Here is a 26,969-nt window from a genome sequence, read left to right as displayed (position 1 = left end):
CCACGGGGTCAGATTTAAAAAAAAAAATGCTTTACGGCAAAAGCATACCTTACTATTATTTGAGAACATAGCTCAGCAGACAAATCATTACAAACAGTAACCAGCCAAGTAGAAGAGCTACACATGTCAGAAATAGAGAGAAAATTAATCCCTTACCTTTGATGATCTTCATATGGCTGCACTCAGAAGACATTCATTTACTCAATAAATGTTCCTTTTGTTCGATAAAGTCTCATTTTATCCAAAAACCTCAGTTTTGTTCACACGTTTTCTTCAGTAATCCACAGGCTCAAACGCAGTCAAAACAGGCAGACAAAAAAATCTAAATTGTATCAGTAAAGTTCATAGAAACATGTCAAACGATGTGTATATTCAATCCTCAGGTTGTTTTTAGCCTAAATAATCGATAATATTTCAACCGGACAAAAACGTCATCAATATAAAAAGTAAACAAGAAAGGCACGCTCTCAGGATTGCGCATAAAAAAAGCTCTGTGACACGGCAGGGTCCACACATTCAGACTGCTCTTACTCCCTCATTTTTCAGAATACAAGCCTGAAACAATTTATAAAGACTGTTGTCATCTAGTGGAAGGCATAGGAACTGCAATTTGAGTCCTAATTCAATGGATACTGTAATGGCATTGAATAGAAAACTACAAAACAAAACAAAAAACTACTTCCTGAATGGATTTTTCTTGGGTTTTGCCTGCCAAATCAGTTCTGTTATACTCACAGACACTATTTTAACAGTTTTGGAAACTTTAGAGTGTTTTCTATCCAAATATACCAGTTATATGCATATCATATCTTCTGGGCCCGAGTAGCAGGCAGTTTAATTTGCGAGGTCTATCCGTAATCAAGAGATGATCTGCTTTTTTGACACCACACTCCAAAAAGCAAGTTCTGCAGGCTCTAGTTTAGTCTAATCTTGATTATTGTCCAGTAGTGTGGCCCAGTGCTGCAACAAAATACCTAGTTAAGCTGCAGCTGGCCCAGAACAGAGCGGCACGTTTTGCTCTTCATTGTAATCAGAGGGCTAATATTAAAACTATGCATGCCAGACTCTCTTGGCTCAGAGTTGAGGAGAGACTGACTGCATCACTTGCTTTTTATAAGACACATTATTGTGTTGAAAATCCCAAATTGTTTGCATAGTCACGTTAAACACAGCTCTGACACACACACTTATCCCACCAGACATGCCACCAGGGGTCTTTTCATAGTCCCTAAATCCAGAACAAATTCAAGAAAACGTACAGTATTATATAGAGCCCTTATTGCATGGAACTTCCTTCCATCTCACATTGCTCCAATAAACTGCAAAACTGGTGTCAAAAACAAAAGCAACACCTCACGGCACAACGCCTCTCCCCTATTTGACCTAGATAGTTTGTGTGTATGCATTGATATGTAGGCCAAGTGTGCCTTTTTAAAAATGTATGCAGTTCTGTCCTTGAGCTGTTCTTGCCTAATGATGTTCTGTATTATGTCATTCTGTATTATGTTTCATGTTTTGTGTAGACCCCAGGAAGAGTAGCTGCTGCTTTTGCAACAGCTAATGGGGATCCTAATAAAATACCAAAAACCAAATACCACAGGCCTTTTTGGGTTGGAGGGTTTGTATTTTGTCCTGTAGTTCATTCAATGTAATTGGAGAATCCAGAGTGTTCTGGTAGTCTTTAATAGTTGATTCTAAGTTTTTCTGTTTGTTTGTTTTGTTATAGAGACAAAAAGATTGGAGAAGTGGTTATCCATACATTTTTTTTTTGAGTTTTCCAATTTTCCCAGAAGTGGTTAGATTCATGGATTCTTCAATTACATTGAGCTGATGTATGACATGCTGTTCCTTCTTCTTCAGTAGTGTATTTCTGTATTGTTTTAGTGATTCACCATAGTGAAAGTGTATTGTTTTAGTGATTCACCATAGTGAAGGCGTAGGCTCAGGTTTTTTCTGGGGGTTGGATATATACTTTTTTAAAAAATTCTTAGAAGGGATTGAATTTGTTGTTGCCTATTTGTTGTTGCCACTATTTTCCTTCCATCTATACCATTTCTTCATATTATTCAGTTCCTTTGGCTTTGATGCCTCATGATTGAGCATAGCTCTGTTGAAGTGGTGTGATTTTGCTGCCCTCTGACAGTGGACTGACTGTGAACGCTTTGAGAGACTGGGTTTGAGGTCAGTGATAAAGTATATGACAGTACTACTGCCAAGAGATGAGCTATAGGTGTACCTACCGTAGGAGTCCCCTCAAACCTACCATTGACTATGTACATACCCAGGATGTAACCGAGCTATAGGTGTACCTACCATAGGAGTCCCCTCGAACCTACCATTGACTATGTACATACCCAGCGTCCGACAGAGCTGCAGGAGTTGTGACCCGTTTTTTGTTGGTTATGTTGTCATAGTTGTGCCGAGGAGGGCATCAGGGGGAGGGAATGCTGCCACCTCCAGGCAGGTGTTTGTTCCCCTGTGTGCTGAGGGTGTCAGGTTCTTGTCCAGTTCTGGAATTTAGGTCACCACAGACTAGTACATGTCCCTGAGACTGGAAATTGTTGATCTCTAGGATGGAGAAGCTGTCATTGTTAAAGTATGGGGATTCTATTGGGGGGGGATATAGGTAGCACACATGTGGACATTTCTCTGTTGTGATCATTTCCTTATTAATTTCCAAATATAAAATGTTCCTGTTTTTACTCATTTAATAGAGGGTTAGGTCTGGTCTATAACAAATTAGCATACCCCTGAGTCTCTTCCCTGTTTCACACGTGGTAGTTTGGTGGATGGGACTACCAGCTCTCTGGGGAGCAACCAGTGGGTCCGGCTCCTTTATACCATGTTTCTTGTAGGATGACTGAATTTCCAATTTCTTTGATGAAGTCTGAGTTCCTGCTTTTTAGGCCAAAGGCAGATGACCTCAGACCTTGTATATATTCCAGGATGAGATAGTAATAGCTTTGTGTTCCATAGTGTCTAGTGTTGGTTTTGTATGGTTTAGGCCCAGACCATCACAGTAGGTGTGAGCAGAGCATGTTGAGCATCTGTCACATACCTCTTAGGTCGCAGGATGGGGCTTGGGCAGGTGTAATAGTGGGGCTTGGGCCTTCTGCTTTGCTCACGGCCTGGGCATATGTTCTGCTGTCATGTTGAGGTCCTTGCTGCAGGGGTGAGGGGCATGGGGTGGGCAGAAGGGGCATAGGTCTGAGGGGGGCAATGATCAACAAGCAAGTTGACAGAACTTGAAGAATAAAAAAATAAATCATGGGCAAATACTGTACAATGCAGATGTGTAAAGCTCTTAGAGACTATTATCCAAATGACTCATAGCTGTAATCGCTGCCAAATGTGATTATAATTTGTATTGAGTCAGGGGGTTGAATTTTTGCATTTATTTTTTATTTCACCTTTATTTAACCAGGTAGGCTAGTTGAAAACAAGTTCTCATTTACAACTGCGACCTGGCCAAGAATAAAGCAACGCAGTTCGACACATACAACAACACAGAGTTACACACGGAATAAACAAAATATATAGTCAATAATACAGTAGAAAAAGTCTATATACAGTGAGTGCAAATGAGGTAAGATAAGGGAGGTATAAGGCAATAAATAGGCCATGGTGGCGAAGTAATTACAATATACCAAACAAACACTGGAGTGATTGATGTGCAGAAGATGAATGTGCAAGTAGAGATACTGGGGTGCAAAGGAGCAAGATAAATAAATACAGTATGGGGATGAGGTAGTTGGATGGGTTATTTACAGATGGCCTATGTACAGGTGCAGTGATGTGTGAGCTGCTCTGACAGCTGGTGCTTAAAGCTTGTGAGGGAGATATGAGTCTCCAGCTTCAGTGATTTTTGCAGTTTGTTCCAGTCATTGGCAGCAGAGAACTGGAAGGAAAGGCTGCCAAAGGAGGAATTGACTTTGGGGGTGACTAGTGAGATATACCTGCTGGAGCGCGTGCTACGGATGGGTGCTGCTATGGTGACCAGTGAGCTGAGATAAGACGGGGCTTTACCTAGCAGAGACTTGTTGATGACCTGGATCCAGTGGGTTTGGCGACGAGTATGAAGCGAGGGCCAGCCAACGAGAGCGTACAGGTCCCAATGGTGAGTAGTATATGGGGCTTTGGTGACAAAACGGATGGCACTGTGATAGACTGCATCCAATTTGTTGAGTAGAGTGTTGGAGGCTATTTTGTAAATGACATTGCCGAAGTCGAGGATCGGTAGGATGGTCAGTTTTACGAGGGTATGTTTGGCAGCATGAGTGAAGGATGCTTTGTTGCAAAATAGGAAGCCGATTCTAGATTTAATTTTGGATTGGAGATGCTTAATGTGAGTCTGGACGGAGAGTTTACAGCCTAACCAGACACCTAGGTATTTGTAGTTGTCCACACATTCTAAGTCAGAACCGTCCAGAATAGTGATTCGGTACGGGCGGGCAGGACCGGGCAGCGATCGGTTGAAGAGCATGCATTTAGTTTTACTTGCATTTAAGAGCAGTTAGAGGCAACGGAAGGAGAGTTGTATGGCATTGAAGCTCGTTTGGAGGTTAGTTAACAGTGTCCAAAGAAGGGCCAAGAGTATACAGAATGGTGTCGCCTGTGTAGAGGTGAATCTGAGAATCACCAGCAGCAAGAGCGACATCATTGATGTATACAGAGAAGAGAGTCGGCCCTCCAATTGAACCCTGTGGCATCCCCATAGAGACTGCCAGAGGTCCAGGCAATAGGCCCTCCAATTTGACACACTGAACTCTATCAGATAAGTAATTGGTGAACCAGGTGAGGCACTCATTTGAGAAACCAAGGCTGTCGAGTCTGCCGATAAGAATGTTGTGATTGACAGAGTCGAAAGCCTTGGCCAGGTCGATGAATACGGCTGCACAGTAATGTCTCTTATCGATGGCGGTTATGATATTGTTTAGGACCTTGAGCGTGGCTGAGGTGCACCCATGACCAGCTCTGAAACCAGATTGCATAGCGGAGAAGGTACGGCGGGATTCGAAATGGCTGGTAATCTGTTTGTTAACTTGGCTTTCGAAGAACTTAGAAAGGCAGGGTAGGATAGGTCTGTAGCAGTTTGTGTCTAGAGTGTCTCCCCCTTTGAAGAGGGGGATGATCGCGGCAGCTTTCCAATCTTTGGGAATATCAGACGATATGAAAGGGGTTGAACAGGCTAGTAATAGGGGTTATAGTGTGAATAGGGTGTGAATATAGTGTGAATAGGGTGTTGCCAGGGTTTGTTTGGTGTCCTATTAGCTGGTTGAGGTGTGGCTGGTGATGCTGTGGTCTGGGTGTAGGTCCTCTTGGCGTGGGTTCTCTCTATGCAGGTTCTTCAGGAGGGGGTCTCGCTGGTCTGGGCGGGGCGTCCGTTGCTCTGTTGCTCCTGTGTGAGGTGCTATGGCTACGGTTTAGGGTGACGTCCTTCAGGGTCCTGGCAAAAGTTGGGATTTCTGCTTTGTAGAGGTGGACCTGGTCGTAATGGCTGTTCAAGTCCAGGGTGGAGTGGTGGGCCAGGTAGACATTAGGTATTGAGGCACAGTCTCGTGAAATGCTTGCATTCACCCACTGTATGGTGGCAGCAGGTTGGAGGTAACCTTTTCAATCACTCCCTTGAGTGCTGTGGCCACCCTTTCCTGCTGGGCCCTCAGGTCATTTGTGCCTGTGTTAATTATGATGTGGCTGGGGGACCCTAGTCTGTCCTCTGACAACAGCTCCAGGGCATGCCTTGTGTTTGGGAAAACGTTTATCCTCTCGAATGTATTTGCCATTTGAGTCAATAAGGAGCAAAATCTCTGGCTTTTGTGTGTCCTCAGTGGATGTGTGTGCGTTGTGAGCTGACAGGGGGGCTGTTAGGAGGGGGTGGGGTCTGTTGGGTTGGTGGGTCCTGTGTTGTGTGTCCTATTGTTGTGTTGTGGTCCAGGTCTGAGGTGGGCTGTTCTGCTGGATTCTCTGGGGGAGTGTCCTGCTCTCTGTCACACCTCAGGTTTCTCACCTCTTCATTCAGTGCCATGTGTGTCTCTAAGTTCTCTCACCTCAGTCCGTAGAGCAGCCAGCTCTCCCAGACAGCTGTCCATCTCTACCTTCCGCCCGCCGGGTCTTGTTGAGGGGGGTGTTGGTCTGTTTTGTGGGTTTGTTCTGTCTGGATTTTGTGGACTAGCTCTCTGAGCTCCACCATGTCTCTCTCCAGCTCTGTGAATTTATCCCTCTCAAAGATGGAGGAGCAGTGCAGTTGTGGGACCTAGGGTGTATTCTGTGCTGGAGGGGGGGGGGCGACTATCCTTGTCTGCAGGACAGTTTGAAAAGGGTGGGGGAGTCGTCACCGAGAGAGAGCTTTTCCTGCTGTGCTTTCTCTTTGATCCCGTAAAAGTCCTGCTGGAACTGCATGAGGATGCCCTGCACCATTACTGTCCCAGACACATTGACAGAGGTTGTTTTAATTTCCTCAATGTCTAGTATTTTGAGTTTCCACCCTGGGCCAGTACTCTCTCTCTCTTGACATAGGGGTAGTGTGCTCTTATAGCACTGTGCCATGCCAGGGGATGGTCTGTGTTGAACATTAAGTTGCTTACGTTCTCCTCTTTGTAGCGGTCAGCAAATAGTGTTGCTGGACTGTGTTGTAATGACCACTGCGCCGGGATAAGCCATGGGGGCTTCAAAAGCCTCTGCATTTGGGTGGGAGGCGCTGTGAAACTCTCCTGCCATTGTTAGGCTCGAGAATTTTCACACCTCTCACTTCAGTGCTAATTGAAGTTGCAGCCAGGTCAGTTCTGTCCTAGCAGTTTGGTAGCTTAGTAGCCTTTTTATAACAAAATTGTTCTCTCTCACGCTCTACTCTCAGTCCTGTGTGTCTCTACTCTCAGTCCAGTGTGTCTCTACTCTCAGTCCAGTGTGTCTCTACTCTCAGTCCAGTGTGTCTCTACTCTCAGTCCAGTGTGTCTCTACTCTCAGTCCAGTGTGTCTCTACTCTCTACTCTCAGTCCAATGTCTCTACTCTCTGCTCTTAGTCCAGTGTGTCTCTACTCTCGGTCCAGTGTGTCTCTACTCTCAGTCCTGTGTGTCTACTCTCTACTCTCAGTACAGTGTGTCTCTACTCTCAGTCCAATGTCTCTACTCTCCGTCCAGTGTCTCTACTCTCTGCTCTCAGTCCAGTGTGTCTCTACTCTCTATAGACTCTCAGTCCAGTGTGTCTCTACTCTCTATAGACTCTCAGTCCAGTGTGTCTCTACTCTCTATAGACTCTCAGTCCAGTGTGTCAGTGTCCAGTGTGTCTCTACTCTCTATAGACTCTCAGTCCAGTGTGTCTCTACTCTCTATAGACTCTCAGTCCAGTGTGTCTCTACTCTCTCTCAGTCCAGACTCTCAGTCCAGTGTGTCTCTACTCTCTATAGACTCTCAGTCCAGTGTGTCTCTACTCTCTATAAACTCTCAGTCCAGTGTGTCTCTACTCTCTATAGACTCCAGTCCAGTGTGTCTCTACTCTCTATAGACTCTCAGTCCAGTGTGTCTCTACTCTCTATAGACTCTCAGTCCAGTGTGTCTCTACTCTCTATAGACTCTCAGTCCAGTGTGTCTCTACTCTCTATAGACTCTCAGTCCAGTGTGTCTCTACTCTCTATAGACTCTAAGTCCCAGTGTGTCTGCCCACAGCTCTCTACTGCCTGAGGTGAAGGATCTATTTCTGGAGGCAGCCCAGCACAACAGGGACACTGACCCGGACCTGCAGACGGGCCTGGGTGTGTTGTTCAACATTAGCGCGGAGTTCAACAAAGCTGTAGAGGCCTTCAATGCTGCCTTAACGGTGCGGCCAGAGGTAAGACGGCAGTGTAAACACACAAACACTGATTGTCAATCTGACTGAGACGCATGGTACTGTCTCACAACACTGAAACACTGCATCTCACTGAGATGCACGGTACTGTCTCACAACACTAAAACACTGCATCTCACTGAGACGCACCGTACTGTCTCACAACACTGAAACACTGCATCTCACTGAGACGCACCGTACTGTCTCACAACACTGCATCCAAACTGGAGAGCTTTGAGCTGAGAAATCCAGTTTCATGAACTCCCATCTGATTCACCCTCCCTGCACTAGTATCTGCCTGGTGCAGCTTCAACCACTATCCTTTAACCCTGTTCCACAGCAGTGGCTGCTAAATCCACCCCCTCTACATTTGACTTGGTAATGCCCTCTCCCCTGCTGATAACTTAGTGCTGAATACAAGTGGAGATCATGATAGCTTGCTGCTTCGCACAAAAGGCTTGCTGCACCGTATCCCTGTATATGTTGATCTGCCCCCAGGTGGGACACACACAACCATGGAGTCAAGGACGGACGTAGTGATGTAACCGAACCATCCTCAAATGATCCTTGGAACTTAAGCTTTGCTTAGTTTTCACAGGGTGTGTTTTCACAGGGTGATAAAAAGTGTGTAAAAACACCATCACACCACAGTACCTACATTACAGTCATTAACACACAAAAGATACAGGGGAATAACTCGCAAATGATACACTCCTCTCATACATGTTATATTGTGTCGATTCCAAGGATGCCGTTTTTAATCGCAGACAAAATTCTACTTCATTTTATTTGCAAATCTTCTCTACCAAAGCAGGCACTGTTCCTTTCTGATTGGACTTTCCATTACAGTACACAACAATTAAAGCATTAGCAGTAGCATCTGATGGAAAACAATAAAAAAAATCACACCCCACTAACCTTACAACAAACATCTCAGTCGACAGTGGCTGGGTTCACAGACCGCGCAAACTGTCTGAAACCAAATGTCAAAACCAACCACTATCCTACATGTCACCATTCTGTTCCTCCGGCTTTGACTCCTACCCACTGTATGACCCCTCCAGGACTACCTGCTGTGGAACCGCCTGGGGGCCACGCTGGCTAACGGGGACCGCAGCGAGGAGGCAGTAGAGGCCTACACCCGAGCCCTGGAGCTCCAGCCGGGCTTCATTAGATCCCGTTACAACCTGGGCATCAGCTGCATCAACCTAGGAGCACACCGGTGGGTGAGCAGTGGGTTGGGGGGTGGGGGGTGGAGAAGGGTCTAACTAAGAGCCAGCTGGTGCTCTCTAAAACAGCACCTGGCACCGCAGCAGAGGGCTTTGAGTTTCTGCTCTGGTGGAGTCAGTGGAGTGAGGTGAGGTGGGGACACTGAGTAACATTGAGCCTAATAATGCCATCTCTTACAGTTCAACCAACTATAATGTTACAAGTAACAGCAAAGTCTCTGTTTGAAAACTTATCAAACACATTGGGCCTGAACCTAGTAACAGTCGCTTTAATGTAGGGCATCATGGTAGCAAACTAATCACATGGTTCTCCAACGGTCAAACCTTCCCTTTGTCTTTTAGGGAGGCGGCCAGTAACTTCCTAACAGCCCTGAGTCTGCAGAGGAAGAGCCGTAGTCAGCAGCTCTCGCAACAGGTCATGTCGGGGAACATCTGGGCCGCCCTGCGGATAGCCCTCTCCATGATGGACCAGCCGGAGCTCTTCCAGGCAGCCAACATCGGAGACTTGGACCTCCTCATGAAAGCCTTCAACCTGGACATGTGAGTGGAGATGGGCCTTGGAGACAAGTCTCTACTCTCCTACCAACAGGCCTTGGAGACAAGTCTCTACTCTCCTACCAACAGGCCTTGAAGACGAGCCTCTTCTCTCCTACCAACAGGCCTTGGAGACGAGCCTCTTCTCTCCTACCAACAGGCCTTGGAGACGAGCCTCTTCTCTCCTACCAACAGGCCTTGGAGACGAGTCTCTTCTCTCCTACCAACAGGCCTTGGAGACGAGTCTCTTCTCTCCTACCAACAGGCCTTGGAGACGAGTCTCTTCTCTCCTACCAACAGGCCTGGGAGAAGAGTCTCTACACTCCTACCAACAGGCCTGGGAGAAGAGTCTCTACACTCCTACCAACAGGCCTGGGAGAAGAGTCTCTACACTCCTATCAACAGGCCTGGGAGAAGAGTCTCTACACTCCTATCAACAGGCCTGGGAGAAGAGTCTCTACACTCCTACCAAATGCCAAAAACCCAAAGTGTACAGTTGGAAAGAGCTGTTTTGTCCAGTTAATGACGAGTGTGTGGTCTATTTTGGCGAGCACTACAACATCTTTACTACTCCTCAGTACCTCTGCAGTCTTCTTGAGTACTGCATGTGCTCGAAGAGTCTATTTTGCGAAGGATTTGCACTGCAATTTGTGATTTCCCCGAAGAGCACAAGGACGGGCAAAGACTGTACAAGTAATGCCTTAGAGAACACCGTAATTAAAACTAACTCATTGGAACTGAGCAAGAGAGAGAAAGAGAAATACTGAGAATGCTTTTGCTGAACAGTGTTGAGGGTTGACAAGAACGGTTTCCTCATCCAGATACTTTTAGAGTGTCCAGATTATCACACTGACCTAAAGGAAGGATTTAGTGAGTAAAATCAATAAAGACTACACCATAAGCCGTGGGACTCGGAGACAGTTTTCAGCAGAGAATCAATATTCTTTTTTGGGGGGTTGGTTTTATCCTCTTTTCTGTGAGGAACAACACTGCATGGAAACTAAAGCATGTTCCTAAATGGATTCGGTGGCACTTGCCTGAACCTAAAAGCTTAGAACCTTTTTTCCTTACTTGGGACTCTGCACTTTGAAAAACAAACAGATCATTTCCTCTTATCTTAAACGAGACAGATTGTAAAAGCATTACCTTAAACGCATGCTAAAACGAAATTGATTTACACAATTTTTATGGCAACCAATGTAAGCCATTTTCAGATTCATTTTTGACTTCCTCGAATACCTGACATCCTCCGAATTCTTCACGTTTTGTGGTGTTTCCAGCTCCTCGTTTCACTTTACCCTAACTGGTTTGAGAGAAGCACACATTAGCTGGACAAGATGGACCCGTATTTTTCCATCAGAGCTGGTAATGTACTTCACACGTGTCAGAAAACACTTCCTGTTTTGAATCTGTTCATGTTGGTGGTGATGGCTGGGATGACCTTTAAAACTATTCACTCAGGTCACATGACTAATGACTAAATCGAAGGATTACGCGTGGTAGCGAATGGATTTTAGAGGCCTTACACTCTTTTCTAGAATACAGAATCTTTATGTGTAATATGCTGTATTGTTTATCAAAGGCAGCACAAAGGCCACTTCGTTAAAGGTTATAAAACATGACATCAGCTCATGTCAGCTCACTGACTTGCCTAGTTAAATAAAGGTTAAATAAAATTAAAAATTAAAAAAATGTCAACGTCAGCTTTACCTAGTTCACACAGTGACATATCTACATGTTCCCATACAAGCATTTTATGTATGAGGTTTTTTGCTATACTAATGAATGTCATACATAACAAAGTGTTACCAAAATATTCCCCTGAAATAAAGCCAAAATAACTATATCCTCTTATGAGAGACTACTACTCTACAATATTCCTACTATGAGAGAATTCTACTCTAAACACTATCCCTTTAAGTGTGCTTAGTCGCTAGATGGCTGAGTAGTGTGCTTAGTCGCTAGATGGCTGAGTAGTGTGCTTAGTCGCTAGATGGCTGAGTAGTGTGCTTAGTCGCTAGATGGCTGAGTAGTGTGCTTAGTCGCTAGATGGCTGAGTAGTGTGCTTAGTCGCTAGATGGCTGAGTAGTGTGCTTAGTCGCTAGATGGCTGAGAAGTGTGCTTAGTCGCTAGATGGCTGAGTAGTCTAGAAGCGTCACAGATGTTAGTTTGCAAGTCACTCTGGAAAACACATGCCACCATCATATCCACCACGGTACTGTAGCAAGACAACCACTGTTCTGTAGCATTGCACTGGCGTGTTAACCTGTTGGGCCTACTGTTCGAACGAACAAATGTGTTTGATTCAAGGATCCTATGCAAAAGGTCAAGTTTTATACTGCCATTTTTTTATTATAGAATGTCCCTGCCTGAGTCAATGTCCGTGCCTGAATCAATGGACCAAAAGCAAAAGTCTATCTTTGCTTTGAGAGAATGCTATCAGGGTCTGGCAGAGACACCATCGCCATGACAATTAATCTCCCAAAAATTGTACCGCTTTGATGTCATGCATGGTTTGTATCAGCCAAGGGGATTGGGGAAATCTATCAGAAGACAAAAAAAACAACAACAAAAAAAGTTGGCCAGTTGTTGCTTTATGACTAAGAACTTTTCATTCTCCATTTAAGTTTATGGGTATTTAGAGAAAGGTTTGGCTCGTCAATGGGGCGAATAATTCCATGCAGACGAGAACACATGGAAACTGCCATTCACACTAGCCAAAGCCTTCAGGTTTAGTAACCTTGGTGTGTGAAAAGGAGGTTAATTTCATTTCAAACTCATCTCCACACATTCGGTTGAGGCTGGCTTGTAGAGAGTGGTGGGGGGGCTGTAATGTCAGATTCATGTTCTACTACTGCCATCTGCTGAAAATGTACTTTGAATTTCTCCTAAAGATGTTCTTGTTATGCCACCATACCCAAATTCAAGTTTACAGACTGGTCCCCTTGCTGGGTAAATGTAATTGAAAAACAGATTAATTTCAGTATTTTTTTGTATTAAATCTATTCCACTCAAATGATCTGAAAACGTAATGAATATTATTTTTCCACACAGGGAAATGGTTGGAACAGTCCAGTAGCAAACGCAAGAGGAGGAAAACAGAGAAGTCTTTTGTGTATGGAATCACTGTTGAAAACATCAAGGAGCCAGAGCCAACTGCAGAGACACAGCACATATGTGCACGCTGCTGGCAATCTGCATAGGAGGCTAGCTTTGAAGACCAGAAAACACATCGGCGGACTGTACAACGTCAAAGGCAACTGGGCCAACACGTTATGGCATCCTTCCATTTATTAATGAATTTAGTCTGTTGCCCAACTACCCCAACAAGATGATATTCCTTCACTCCCATCCAGCGAGCAAAGGCGGTTGAGATCTAGTTGTAACCAATCATGATCGTCACTGCGATCATGATTGACTACATCTTAGTGAGTCATAGAACGATGGCTGACAACTCTACACTGTAGATTTATATGGAAAATAGTATTGAGAACAGAATTGTTTTTATTCCAAAGTGCATAATTTACAGAAAATGTTCTGGCCCCATGCCTCCTAGTTGCCCTTACTGTCAGCAGCATATACACTGTAGTACAATGCTGAACCAGGATTTACTGTATCAAGTGATTTCTTCAAAATCACTCTGATTTCTTATGGTCTAGTAAGCCTGTGCTTTTTGAACAGAAATAAATGTAGTTATGTAGAAGATTAAATTATTTTTTTAACAGTTTTTGAATTATTGGATTACCAACTATATATATATATATTACTGTAGAATTTATATTCATGTGTGTTGAGTTAGGATGCCCGATGACAAAGTACCTTTTCTAGAACAGTTGACCTTCTCAGGTGTGATGACCTAGCTACACCGAACATACTCCAGGTTGAATGCATGCTAGATCTTCTATGCTTTATTTTGAATGATCTTATATTTTCATGCATGCAGTGCTTTTCTTTCCCCTAATTCTAAAAACAAAATATAGCATGATGTTATGTAGCAATATTTTTCCAATCCACTTTTAAAACGTCTTCATTTTATGAAATGTAACATACTTATTGTATATTGTGCACAACATACAATAACAAAACATTTGCAGTGAATCTGGAGAGAAACCAAAAGTAGTGCTCTCTAACTGATTACCGAGTGCAGGTCTCGGCCCACACGCCAACCGTTTGGCTAAAGGGTTTCAGATCCTCTCAGGCGTGTATACAACTGAATGACTACAACGCTTCCTGCTCAGTGTAATAGCATTAAGTCCTACAGTTTTCAATAATTTCTCTGTGTCTCGTGTACGATACATTTCATTGTACCCTGCTGGTTTACTCTGGTTTGTTTCTATAGCTGATATACAAGTATGAATAGATCTATTAATATTTTTGATGCCTTAAAAAAAATGAAATACTTTACAGTATACCAACAGTGCATAATAAATACTCTCCCGATGTACCTAAAACACTAGTCAAGCATCAACACCTTTCAGACATATGATATGAAAGTTGTCTTTTAAAATAAACTTTGAATATATTACAAGTGTCTCTTTATATTTCTTTTTTAATATATATTTTATCATCGCATCGACTGCATGTCTACCAACGTGTGTATGTATTACATTGTTCGGTACTTTATACTGCAACTCTCCTTTCCTACTAAATCACAACCACCTCATTTATAATTTAAAAAACGTATTTAAAAAAAAAAAACAGTACTCAATTAAAATGTTACATGAAATGCATGCTATTCTACTGTTTATGAAGTAAAGAACTGGAGAAGCCAAGAAATTGGACCCCTTGAGGAATTGTCATCATGATGAACCATAACCACGCTTGTTTCTCACTGACGATACACTGTGTCAAGTGTCCAAAATGTCAAGAAATACGCAGTTTATTTGACAGTACCAGCGGATATATTGTTGTGATAACCATGTATTCACATATTCCATACTGATATCCCAAACAATATTTGGATGAATACATACATTACAAAAGTCTACTTTAAATAATCCCTTCAGGGAATCTGTATGTAATGAAAACTACAGAATTGGCAAAAAAAAGAAGAAAAAGGAGTAAAAACAGGTGAAGTACCATTGACCATTTAGTTAAATTACATTAGAAAACACACAAATACAATTGTACAATCCAAATGACTGAATGTCAACTTTTAGTGCACATGCGGACAGTACGAAGGCGTTTTGTGACACAAAAGGTGAACCGTTAGTTACCATTCACAACCTCGGGAGATAGAGCGAGTGGTGGAGAGGGAGAGACAGATGATGGAGGGCTGAGAAAAAGGCAGAAGACGAAGGCCTAGATTTAAAATCAGATGAACACTGCATAGCTGGTGTTTTGGCCATGTCGGAGGTGTAACTGTATCAGAGCTGGCAAACCGGTGAGCAAGCGGTTCGTGTGGTCATTGTCACGAAGCCACATCCATTCGCGTTAAAGTTCACAACGAGAAAGCAAGCCTAGGCTATATAGAAATAATGACTCAAATTTAAAATCATATTATGGAATAATATCAGCCTAATTGAGGTGTAGGTTACAAAACACATTCCAGTATTCAATCTTGTAAAAAGGCTACATGGGATTATTACTAATGCGACACGGTGCATCCAATGTCCACGATTGGTTTAACGCCGGGAGACGTTTGCTGGCATCCAATGGCAATGTCCACGATCGGTTTAACGCCGGGAGACGTTTGCAGATTTGACAGCGCCAACGTAGTTACACCTCCGACATCGCCTAAATAAAAACAATGAAACTGCTATTCAGTTGTCGGTTATTGCGGGTTAAGGCAGAACTGATAGAATCTAGCCCCAGACATCCTACATAATCCTACAAATCTATCCACTGTAAATGAAGGTGAGAGGTCACCCTGCCAGCCTAAAAGAGGATGAGTGCCAAGGTGGGAGGAGCCCCTGTAGAGGACAAATGTAAAGAACTAGAATGCATAGAACACCCTCCCTCAGCAATCAGATGGGGAGGCAGGTAGCCTAGTGGTTGGACCGAGCTGACGAATCTGTCCTTCTGCCCCTGAACAAGGCAGTTAACCCAGGCCATCATTGAAAATAAGAATTTGTTCTTAACTGACTTTCCTAGTAAAATAAACAAATAAAAAAATACCTTTGGCAGTGAAGTAGGCCTGGTTATACAAAGGGCCACTAGGACCCTTGGCAATCTACATGGAAAAGAGGAGGGATTCACTCTATACATTCTATCTCTATAAGAAAAACAATCACATGTGGAAGGGAGATTGCAGTAACACAAAGACTTACATAGAGACCATAAAGAATCCCCACTGCACAGGCAAAGTACACAACAGCAAATTATCAAGGAGTGTCTGACAAGGATGGGAGATCTTGAGGAGGAATTGTAATCTTCTCCCAAACACAACCAAAGGCTCTAGTAAATCAAAACCATTTTCTGGGTTCCTGGTGTGGGTCCAAAAACATGATTCATCCTGCACAGCAAGAAAGTATGTTTGACTTTATATGCAGTTTTAGTTTCTTTCATATCACCCTTCGTGTTGTGGAGTGCTTTAATTTAATTGAGAAGTATTAAAATGCAAAAAAAAAATCATGTTGACTTTTTCAAGAAACCTGCCCCAGGTAAGTATTCTTTGATTGGCTAGTTCCCCAAGTAAGTATTCTTTGATTGGCTAGATCCCCGGGTAAGTATTTTGATTGAATAGTGCCCCAGGTAAGTATTCTTTGATTGGCTAGATCCCCAGGTAATTATTTTGATTGAATAGTTCCCCAGGTAAGTATTTTGATTGAATAGTTCCCCAGGTAAGTATTTTGATTGAATAGTACCCCAGGTAAGTATTCTTTGATTGAATAGTACCCCAGGTAACAATTATTTGATTGGATAGTGCCGCAGGTAAGTAGTCTTTGATTGGCTAGTGTCCCAGGTAATTATTCTTTAGAAAGAAAAAAAAAATATGAGAGGGTTTTTGATATGTAACATTGCACTCCACTACCTTGTCGATATGTAATGAACTGTAGGCAACACTTTATTTGTACAACTACGCCGGTCGACAAACTGTCTTTGATAGAGTGGCTGTATAGGCTCAGGAGAAGAAGACATCCTAGTGACTCGGTGCATGAGCAGAGAGTCTTTGAGCAAATGCTGAATACAGTATCAATAGATACACAAGGGTTGGTGACTATGCGTCAGTAAGGTCTTTGATATGTGATAGATTTGAGCATTAAAGCTGAAGATAGGTTTTGGTTGCAGTGAGCACCATAAGGAATACATTCAGGACTGCACCACGTCATAAAAGCACGAGAACGCATTCTGAAACAAGCGGTAGATCACAACCTACAGTACATGGTGTATTCTCAAGAGATGAGATTCCATCCCAGTGCATATTGCTATAATAATAACGTAACACAAGTTGGATGTGTTCAGATGCATACCATTCTGCATTTAAAAAGATGGTGGCGTGTCGAATATGAATACAAAACAAGGTAACATTTATGGACTACCATAACGGGCAAAAGTTTACCTCATGAGTTAGTGTGTTGTCTGTCCTTCCACAAACAAATGTAATCAAATTAGGCGAGCAACCAAAGTGGATCCCCTTAGAATACTGTATACAAAATATTTCTAGATATTATGCAAAACTGGGGTGGGCCTTTTATCTAAAGGATTAAAATAAAATAAAAATTCTGCATTGCTAGTCACCGTGGCCAATCTGATCTGAGGAAAACGGCAATCCAAGGCATGTTTCACTTATGTGAAGAATTATATGTGAAGCAACAACGGTATGAATACAGTACGAGTAAATCGCAACATGGTCTGAAAATAAAACACATTCAGCCCATGGCTTTTACCACATTCAAGAGAAGCGAATACATCAGTTTGTGGTATTTGAGCCAAGGTAGCTGCTATGCTTAGTGCTCTGTTTCTCTGTGAAAAGCAAGGATATAAAATAATCTGTCAAAGTGCTTTCAGATTTCAATATAAAAACAACATTCTGTTCTCGTGGGAAATTAAATGAACTTGACTCAACTTGATACGTCCAATTGTTACCGTTTCTCCTCTGAATCGCAGAAAAAAACAGGATGTCATCAGCAAGTCAAAACCAGACAGATATGCGAGCGACTATTATGACACCATCAGTACGTACATCGGACTCTCCAATAAGGATATTACATATTCATGGATTCCCATGTGTAAGTGTTCATCATAGACGAGAGCGTTTTTTCAAATGTGTTTCCTTATTCTGAAACTTGCTTATGCTGCCCATTTCTCTGCATTCAATGCCATTATGTTTCCATCCTGCGTCACACGTTAAAGGAAAATATCACTAAGAAAACTGTTTTAGTATTCGTTGCATTACGCCACATTTGATACATTCCCAAAATGTTTTGTATTTCCGCGATCAAGCTTTCAAGATCTAGAACTGTCAAAACACAGTATGATGTGTTTTTTCATCATATGATTTGTCTTAAATAAAAATGTATCAACCCCTACAAAAAAGTCCATTAATTATAATCCACATTTCCAGTTGCTAGAGGATTATTTTCCTGCTGTGTTCAAATTAAGATCCTACATCTGTACATGCAAAGCTCCCAGCAGCATTGAGCAGCATTGTGATTTTTTTGTTGAGTTTCGCTTCAGAGAGTTTTAGTTCCTGGCAGTGATGCGTGACCACTTCAGGACCATGCTCCACGTTTATAAAACGTAGCACTTCATTAATAAATATACTGGCACATTAGCTGAAGGCATAGAAAATGAATAGCACGATCTGATAGGCTAATACTATAGGCGTAGAGCACTCCAATAACAAGAATTGCACACATCCCTCTGTACCAACACAAAATAACATGTTTCAATACACAAAAGCACGATTTTCACAGTGACATACAAAAAATATCCACATTTGCTTTCCCTTTTTTTTTTGACTGCACTTGAAGTATGGAAGCATTTTCCTGTTGCTCTTGAGTGACTTGGATGAGTTGAGTGGCTTCCTTTGTTTCATGGCTGGTCTGAGGTGTTTCCATGTTTTCCACTGATGTCATGGTTGTCCTCTGTTTTCCAGGCTGTGGTTCTCTAAGGTTGGAGGGTTGAGTGGAGGGGTTCTAGCAGCTAGACAGCTGACGGTAAAGTGTGGGGGGGGTAGGTCTAGCAGCTAGACAGCCGACGGTAGAAGTAGATGTAGCCCAAGTCTTTTGGAGGCCTTTCTGACAAACACACTTTATGGTCATTGAAGATCACCCATCTGACATAGGGGGGTGGAATAAAGCATAGGTAACACATTGTGTTAAATCCTCATCTTATACGTTTAGTTTCGTTTTGATTTCTACATGCCATATTGTAGATTACTGATTACAAAATGATCTAACCAGTCTCTTAGGACAGCGTTTCCCAATCTGGTCTGTGAGGATCACTGGCCAAGCAAAGATAATACTTGATTGACTCCAAATATAGCAAACGTGATTCAACTCGTCAACTAATGATCATGCCCTTGATTAGTTGAATCAGGAGTGCTAGTGTTGGAATAGATCAAATATGATGTGCATTGCAAACGGCTGGTGGTCCCAAAGGACTAGGTTCGGGAAAACAGTCTGTTTAAATCACTCATTTGAAATCCTTCATTGTGAAAGAGATTGTGGTTTAAAATCATCTAGCAGAGATCAATGGAGAGTATGTAAACTGTGACGGACTTACCTTCCTTCCTTCTTGATATGACATACATAACGACCAGACATAGTGGACGCTCCCATGTGGCTGATGAAAGCAAAAAGCTCGTAACCTGTAAAACAGGAAGTCAAATCAATCAACTACAACTCCCTTGTCAACAGAACAGACGCATGTTGCCTTCAGTATAGCCATAAGGAGTAGCTTGTAAAACTGACTCATAAAACACAACTATCATTTTCAGAAATTATCTGATCCGATCTCTAGTGTTATGGGATGTGTTTAATCCTCACCTGAGGATGTCTTTCTTACCTCGACAAGCATGCAGACGGTAGTTGGAGAGACTGTGGTCCATGATTTCTATTTGCGAGTTCAAAATAAAAAATGCTGAGACCCTGCATAGCATGAGTCTCCTCAAACATGCTAAACCCAAAATGTGATGAAAGAACAGTGCGCTTACCTTCCTTTTACAGAATGGTGTTAGAATGGAAGTGAAAGATTAGCCCTTCACAATTAGGGAAAGGCTGATTTTGTTCAGCAAGCAGTGAGAGAACATTCACTTTGTATTCAAAGCAGCTACATATATTTTAGATCCAGCTCCATCTGGCACATCTCTATGTGTGGAACTCTTCTCCTTTTGTCATTGTGCTCATAATGGTTATGGACAGGACTGCGGAGGGTGGGGCTGATCTTAGATCAGTGTATGAGGTCAGAGGTCATGCAGAGTCACTCACGTCCGGGTCCGTCTTTGATCCGGGGGCCCGAGGCATCCTGGTCTGGGGACAGCGTGGAGTGGCTGTTCGTGTTTGCGTTGGAGAAGGTGTTGTCGTTGGGCTCCATGATGTCAGACATGTCCAAAAGGTCGTCACTAGGCTCCTCCTCCTCCTCCTCCTCCCTCTCCGGGTGGGTGAAGATCCAGTCCAGAGCCCTCTCCAAGTTGTTGTTCTGAAACAACAAATGTTATTTCACAGACCTATTTCAGCTGGTGTTAACTGGTAATAAGTAGTACTTTCTGGTATATATTGGTAAACAATTCAACACAAATGACAACCAACTTGCTTGTTTCAAAGAAAAGAAAAGGTCATAATTGGTACAAAAAAAAAGGGTTCCAAAAGTGTTCTTTGACTAGCCGCATAGGACAACCCTGTTTGGTTCCAGGTAGAACCCTTTTTGGTTCCATGTAGAACCCTCTGTGTAAAGGGTTCTACATGGAACTCAAACAGGTTTTTCTTGGAATCACAAGGGTTCTACCTGTAACCAAACAGGGTTATTCAAAGGGTTCTCCTATGGGGACAGCCAAAGAACCATTAGGTTTTTTTAGGTTTTAATTTTTTTTTCTAAAAGAGTGTATGCTAAATTGTCATGTAATTACCATTTTTATTTACTCTATCTGATAATCAGTGGCCTTGTGTTATGGACATACAGTAGAGTATGTTTTCCTGTCTCCCCTCAATCTTCTCTCAAACTCTCAAAAGATGGACAATTGTGACTGGAATGCTTCACCAGTATGTAACAGGCACGCTTCACCAGTATGTAACAGGATTGACAGGCATGCTTCACCAGTATGTAACAGGATTGACAGGCATGCTTCACCAGTATGTAACAGGATTGACAGGCATGCTTCACCAGTATGTAACAGGATTGACAGGCATGCTTCACCAGTATGTAACAGAATTGACAGGCATGCTTCACCAGTATGTAACAGAATTGACAGGCATGCTTCACCAGTATGTAACAGGATTGACAGGCATGCTTCACCAGTATGTAACAGGATTGACAGGCATGCTTCACCAGTATGTAACAGGATTGACAGTTACAAAACCAAAATGTAACAAGATTGGTAACATCAAAATAAATAATCCAACACCGCTTTCATTCTCATTCTCCATGTATGGTCAATTCCCACAATTAGCCTCAGCCTTTAATCCAGAATAGAGGCGTGATTCATTCACCACAGACGCCAGTGCTGAGAGCACATGGGGGGGGGGTGATCTGATGCTGCCTGCTCTTACTGGCCATGCCCAGACAGGCAGACAGACAGGTCAGTGAGGTCGAACACTTCCTGCCTGCTCACTCGGATATTATGATAGGATATTGTTAGAAGACCCTCTGCTGTTTCACAGCCCTACTCCACTCACGAGGACCCAGGGCTTTTTTATGAGAAAAGTCTGGAAGGCAAGGGGTTTAGGGGTGTTAGGGACGGTAAACAAGGAAATCAGGGGGTCTGTTTTAATGCTGACAGGGCAGGTGACAAAATTTCTTAATAATGGAATTCTACTGATATATATATATATATATATATATATTGTGGTGATATACAACTCATAACGTGATTTAATTAATTAGTTGTACCTTTTTCATTTAAGCCAGAAAACATTTAAGGAACACACAAGCAAACGCATCAAAATGACTGTGCTATATATACACCCGATCTGACTCATAGAACTGAAAAGATGAAAGCGCATAGCTAGACTCATTACTCTATTTGTAAACAGAATGTAGAACAGGGATCTCGGAGCCACCAAGAACATGAAGGGGTTATTGAAATGGCTAAATATCAGCCAACAAGCTGGCCAGTCAAGTTGTTTATAGCTCAGGGAGCAGGATTCTCAGGTTCTCCTGACTCCAGCACGGTTCGGTACTATAGAAAGCAACTCCCTGTCGTTCCTGCAGCATATCAATGGCACTATTTCTGGCCATGATGTGTCTAAAACAGAAATAGCAAGCCCAAGATCAGACGGAGAAATAGAATATATTGGTTAAACAATGTTTGGGAAATGAAACTACCTAAAACATGATAAAGCCCTCCCTTTCAATTATTTACATATTTTGATCCTGTTTATTGTCCATACTCCTGAATACAATACATACACCTCTACATTATGCCAACTCACATTTGAACAAGCTTCATTAAAAACGACCGAAGCACTACTGCCTATTGAACGCATCCTGGGCCAGGACAATATGTTTGTGTGGTTTTCACCAGAGTGAGTGTGTGAGCAGCAGGAGAAGAAAGAGAGTCACTGACCGTGGCTTTGAGGGCCTGGACTGTGTGGCGGCGGGGGAAGCCCATGGATGTGAGGATGGCGATGCTCTCCTCCGGAGGCTGGTTGTCCAGGGGGGTGGCTGCCAGGCCCAGGCTGGCCATGGAGGGGCCTGGCTCCATGAAGGAAGGAAGGGCCAGGGGCTCAGCAAAGTCTGGAGAAGAAGACAGAGACACAGAGAGAGAGAGACACACAGAGAGAGAGAGAGAGAGAGAGAGAGAGATCAATAATGAGTGTCGGATTTGGTAAAAAAATTGGTAATTGCTAATTTGGTAGGTCAGGCTTATTTTTCTTTGAATATAGGTTTCGCAATGGTTAGGATGTTTTACGAATAAACTTGTATAAAAGTGGACTTACGTGGCATTTCTGCAACTTTATTTTAAAACGACTACATATCATAGGTGTGTCTGTTGTTCACAGGCTCATCTGACCTCTCATTGGCTAGAATGGTCCCACCTGACCTCGTCTCCTTCCGCCGACCTTCCATCTATAGATCATCTTTGATCCTAATAAGTAATCGCCTATTCAAACAAAGGCCAAATCAGGAAGAGCACCCTGGTCGATCAGTTAAAAGGACTGTTGATATGATTATAGCAGAACAAGACAGATGGAGAAGGAGAGTTTACAGTCAGAAAACGACTGTCCCAGTAAATCTCGGAGAACATTAATACTGAGGTCATCATAATGCAGCATATCAGGCTGGCTGGTGACTCATGCATATTTAAAAGCAATTCGACATGAGCAGTTAAGGATTTAAGACTAAAACAGTTAAAGATTTAGGAAGGGGAAGAAAGAAAGAAAAAAACAACAGGTGGCAGCTTTAAAAAGTTACAATACAACCCTGTCTTTGCGAGATGTCAATTCTCTATAAACATGTTATACCCTAGTTTGAACCAGTTGAGGGCCCAATTAATTTACATAGTTATCACACACCTGTGCAAGTTGACTGTGTGCTCTCAACCACATACATATAAATAGACCGTTATTAAAACAAACCCACTAACACGTGTACATTCCCACACGTGTACTGTGCATGCATAAGCACACTCAATATTTCTAATATTTTGAAGGAAAATCATCGTGTCTTGTAAATATGTCTCTGGCATGTTCCTGTGGAAACCATTTTTACTTAAGAAATTCTTCAAAACAGAAGCATGTCAATTAGCAGAACTTAAAACAAACAAATGGACACAGCTACGCACACACACACACAAGTAATGAAGCCTGAAAAAAACAAGCACGGAATGTTGTGTTTTTCTATCTGAAGGTAACCCCTTGTTTACCAAAGGATAACTTGTTATTTACTTAAACAGTGTCATTTCACGAAAAGAGGATTGCTAATAAGGTGTCGTTTATGTGAGAAAGGTTGTCGTTGCTGCGACAGGCCCATGGTAATGCTCCATTCCCACCTAGGTGGGGAAACCTAACTAGTCGCAGGAATAGTAATTTACCCCATCATACAAATCTGGAGGGAACTATTTAGTCATCTTTTGACAGCTTTCTGGGAACTGGTGTAATGTAATGAGGAGGGGACAAACTATTCACACAAAAGTGTCAATAAAGTAAATAATGAAGTAAATATGAAAATAGGAATTTAAGTCATGGATAGCTTTAAAAAATATATATATATCTTTTTCAACCCACTTCAAAACAAAATGTTAGGTAAATAAGTATTCTTCATGCACACAGGATGATCATTTCCCAGACGCGGGAGGAAAACCTTTTGGTCCAGTGGTGATTATGTCAATTATTATTATGGAGATTAGATTACATTTTTAATCTCTGTCTGTTTTCTCCCCTGAAATCAAAGGTTAACCTCCCCTTTAACACCTCACAGGTTTAAAACAACAAATCCTAAAATATCCTAAAATATGCTTTCATGATCAACAGTAAGTATACCTGGCAGAGTAGTAATGGACAAGAATGAGAATGGACGGCCATGTTGGCGTTTTGTCTCTTTTGTTACTTCTAATAACGGATAGTTCATCCCTGGTCCAATAATATCTCTCCATGCTAAACAAGGAAGTAAAGGAAGTGAGAGTTGTGATAGGTCAAACAGCTCGAGGAGTGTGTTGGTAAACAACTATCACCACAGCTTTCATTACTGTTGCGCCTGCTAGGAATAAAATTGACATTTCTTCACTTCCAACTGTCTATGTCAAGTTTCCAAAACTTGTGTCCTTTTGTCCTATGACCTATTCATCTTAATTTTAAGCAGAATACGATTACCTGAGCGCTTTAGTATTGGACATTAAAACAATCTCTTTACATTGTTTGTATAAGCAACAAATAGAGAGTTACAGCATGTAGTTATGAATTACCCATGGAGAATTATACAACGATATTAGCCCTTAAGGAGCCAGAGCATCAGGGTGACAAAGTATTCCCTGACAACTCAGCCACAAAGGACCACTGACACACACACACACACACACACTCCCACTGGCACACTGGCCTGTCTCCTGCTCTGACACACATGTCATTTCAGTGATGTTTCAGTGCGTGTACTGCACACGCGCACCATACCCAGAAGAGGCTGGGGGAATCGGGCTAGATTAACATCCATGTGGTACGATCTGTCTATGTGTGATGGTCTCCTAGCTCTTACCAGGCTCCTCCATGTGGGCTATGATCCAGTTGAAGGCCATTTCAGGGCCCATGTTCCCTGTGTAGTAAACGGCCTTCCGACAGGCCTCCAGAGGGAAGCCCATCTCCGCCAGCTGCATCGCCGCCGACTCGTCTATATCTGGGGCTGAGAACAAGCAAAAAGCAACCACTATCTTAGCCAGAGCTTACGAATCAAAAACTCCCTAACAACAAACAACCTGCCCCACAGAAAAGAGTTGTATTTAAAGTATTTTTTGCGAGTAGGCAAATTACGAGGAGGTTGCATCAGCTGTTGGGTTTGTGTCGTCAGGCTTATATCGTCATTACTGCAGAACTCAGAATAACAGTTGTTCCCTTATATCGTCATTACTGCAGAACTCAGAATAACAGTTGTTCCCTTATATCGTCATTACTGTAGAACTCAGAATAACAGTTGTTCCCTTATATCGTCATTACTGCAGAACTCAGAATAACAGTTGTTCCCTTAGAACTGCAGAACTAGAATAACAGTTGTTCCCTAGTTGTAAATCTTTGCTTTGGGAACTTAACAGTTGTTCCCTAGTTGTAAATCTTTGCTTTGGGTTAGATACACACACACACACACACACACACACACACACACACACACACACACACACATACATACATACACAAGGGTATGATGGAATACTTACAATCTGAGGAGTTCATTGAGTCATCTGAAAAGTAAAGTGAAGAAGTGATTATTTTCAAGGTACAACATAAATATGTATTTTTGACTAGCTAAATCCAACAGTGTAGTATACAGCATCAAAGCTAATAGATGAATTCTCTCAATATGTGGTAACATTGATCTAAACAGCGTCCTTACAATTCAGGTCACACTTGAGTTTTAATAACAAATGTTGTGCACTGAAAACAAGTATTGACTATTATAGCTCAAAGGCGGTAAACTTATTTGTACTGTTTTTTTCTCTATTAAAAACTGATGTACCGTATGGTAAATCAATGCTAAATCCGTAAAACTAATTGATGGGAAATGATGCATTTCAAGGTTTGCAAATCAATCAGAAGCCCTTAGGCGTTGTCCCGAGACAGAAATGTAATGAATATCTATTGATACAGGTCCAGGGACATGGGCTGGTGTTTAATATATGATTTTTGAAGCTGCTCTGATAAAAGGCTACATAAATCCCAAAAACCTTATAAACAACATTGTGAATCACTATTTGCATTATGTAGGTAGGACGGTTGGACACCTCCCTCAAAGATAGGATATAAGATAGTCAAGAAAACAAATCTCCAACTGCTTTGTTCAGTTTTCAGCAACAGTCCATAAGACGAGATCTCATATGAAAGTTTTCAAAAATCACTCCATTGGGTATTACCTCCAAAAAGAAACACTTTAGGTAGGGAGAAGACATTAATTTGGTTATACTCGTCTGTTGAAATAAAAGAGTTTTAACTTTTAAAGCCTGAGTCACAGTTTAAAATCAGTTGAGCTGACAGTTTTAAGTCATCCATCTAGCAAGAGGGCCATATTTTATTAATGCAATAGTGTAACCACTCCAGAAAGCTATGACCTTTGGCTTTCACCTGGAATCCTTTATGTCTGAGAAAACAACTTTTTAACCCATATGATCTAGTACACAATAAAAGTATAATAAAATGTATACAAATATGATGTTATGATAAAGAAATTTAAAAAAACATTGTTAATGAATAAGCTTTTCCATTCTTTATAACTATGTCCATATATAGTTCAAATCCGTTTTAGGAACATCTACCCAAGATATTTCACCTTCTTTATTACTTTCCCAAACATATCATGACATTAGTGGTCAAAATCTGTTACATTTGTGAACGTCTAAATCAACAGTGTGCCATCCTGTAGACAAGGTGAGAAAGGCTGTGAGAAAGTAAAAGGGCTCCATTTTGTCGTTCTGAGCATATGCAATGTGTCTGCCTCCGACGTAAAACAAAATGTTTTGACTACCACACAAAATGTCTTAGTTATTTTAGGTTTAAGGAAGTGTGTAGGTCAGATTCTTTCATCGTAGAGCTATGAACGTTGTGTATATACATCTGCCTGCTCGAGACAAATTCAGCAATTGC

General features: G+C 42.1%; 2 protein-coding genes across 6 annotated transcripts in view; one reads left to right on the top strand and one right to left on the bottom strand.

The window, feature by feature from the left end:
- The window catches only part of LOC112251981 (PEX5-related protein-like), a 169,072-nt gene extending 154,968 nt beyond the window's left edge, over positions 1-14,104 (top strand). For 3 of the 4 annotated variants that reach the window (XM_042322924.1, XM_042322923.1, XM_024422849.2), the window contains 4 exons: positions 7,663-7,825; positions 8,887-9,044; positions 9,394-9,591; positions 12,640-14,104. In XM_042322924.1, coding sequence (XP_042178858.1) covers positions 7,663-7,825; positions 8,887-9,044; positions 9,394-9,591; positions 12,640-12,664 — 544 coding nt within the window. In that variant the 3' untranslated portion in view covers positions 12,665-14,104. Of the gene's footprint in view, positions 1-7,662; positions 7,826-8,886; positions 9,045-9,393; positions 10,951-12,639 lie in introns of all 4 variants that reach the window. The other variant, XR_006083571.1, reaches the window with a different exon arrangement.
- A 335-nt stretch (positions 14,105-14,439) lies between these two features.
- Positions 14,440-26,969, bottom strand: part of LOC112251978 (ubiquitin carboxyl-terminal hydrolase 13-like) — a 41,485-nt gene continuing 28,955 nt past the window's right edge. For both annotated transcript variants that reach the window (XM_042322921.1, XM_042322922.1), the window contains exons 16-21: positions 25,550-25,573; positions 24,877-25,020; positions 22,253-22,422; positions 19,959-20,169; positions 19,255-19,339; positions 14,440-18,805 (exon numbers count right to left, since the gene is read on the bottom strand). In XM_042322921.1, the coding sequence (XP_042178855.1) occupies positions 18,709-18,805; positions 19,255-19,339; positions 19,959-20,169; positions 22,253-22,422; positions 24,877-25,020; positions 25,550-25,573 (731 nt within the window). In that variant the 3' untranslated portion in view covers positions 14,440-18,708. The remainder of the gene's footprint in view (positions 18,806-19,254; positions 19,340-19,958; positions 20,170-22,252; positions 22,423-24,876; positions 25,021-25,549; positions 25,574-26,969) is intronic.

Source organism: Oncorhynchus tshawytscha, linkage group LG06 (genome assembly GCF_018296145.1).
Source record: "Oncorhynchus tshawytscha isolate Ot180627B linkage group LG06, Otsh_v2.0, whole genome shotgun sequence".
Classification (NCBI taxonomy): domain Eukaryota; kingdom Metazoa; phylum Chordata; class Actinopteri; order Salmoniformes; family Salmonidae; genus Oncorhynchus; species Oncorhynchus tshawytscha.
The sequence above is the reverse complement of the archived record's forward strand: the minus strand, read 5'-3'. Positions and strand labels throughout refer to the sequence as shown.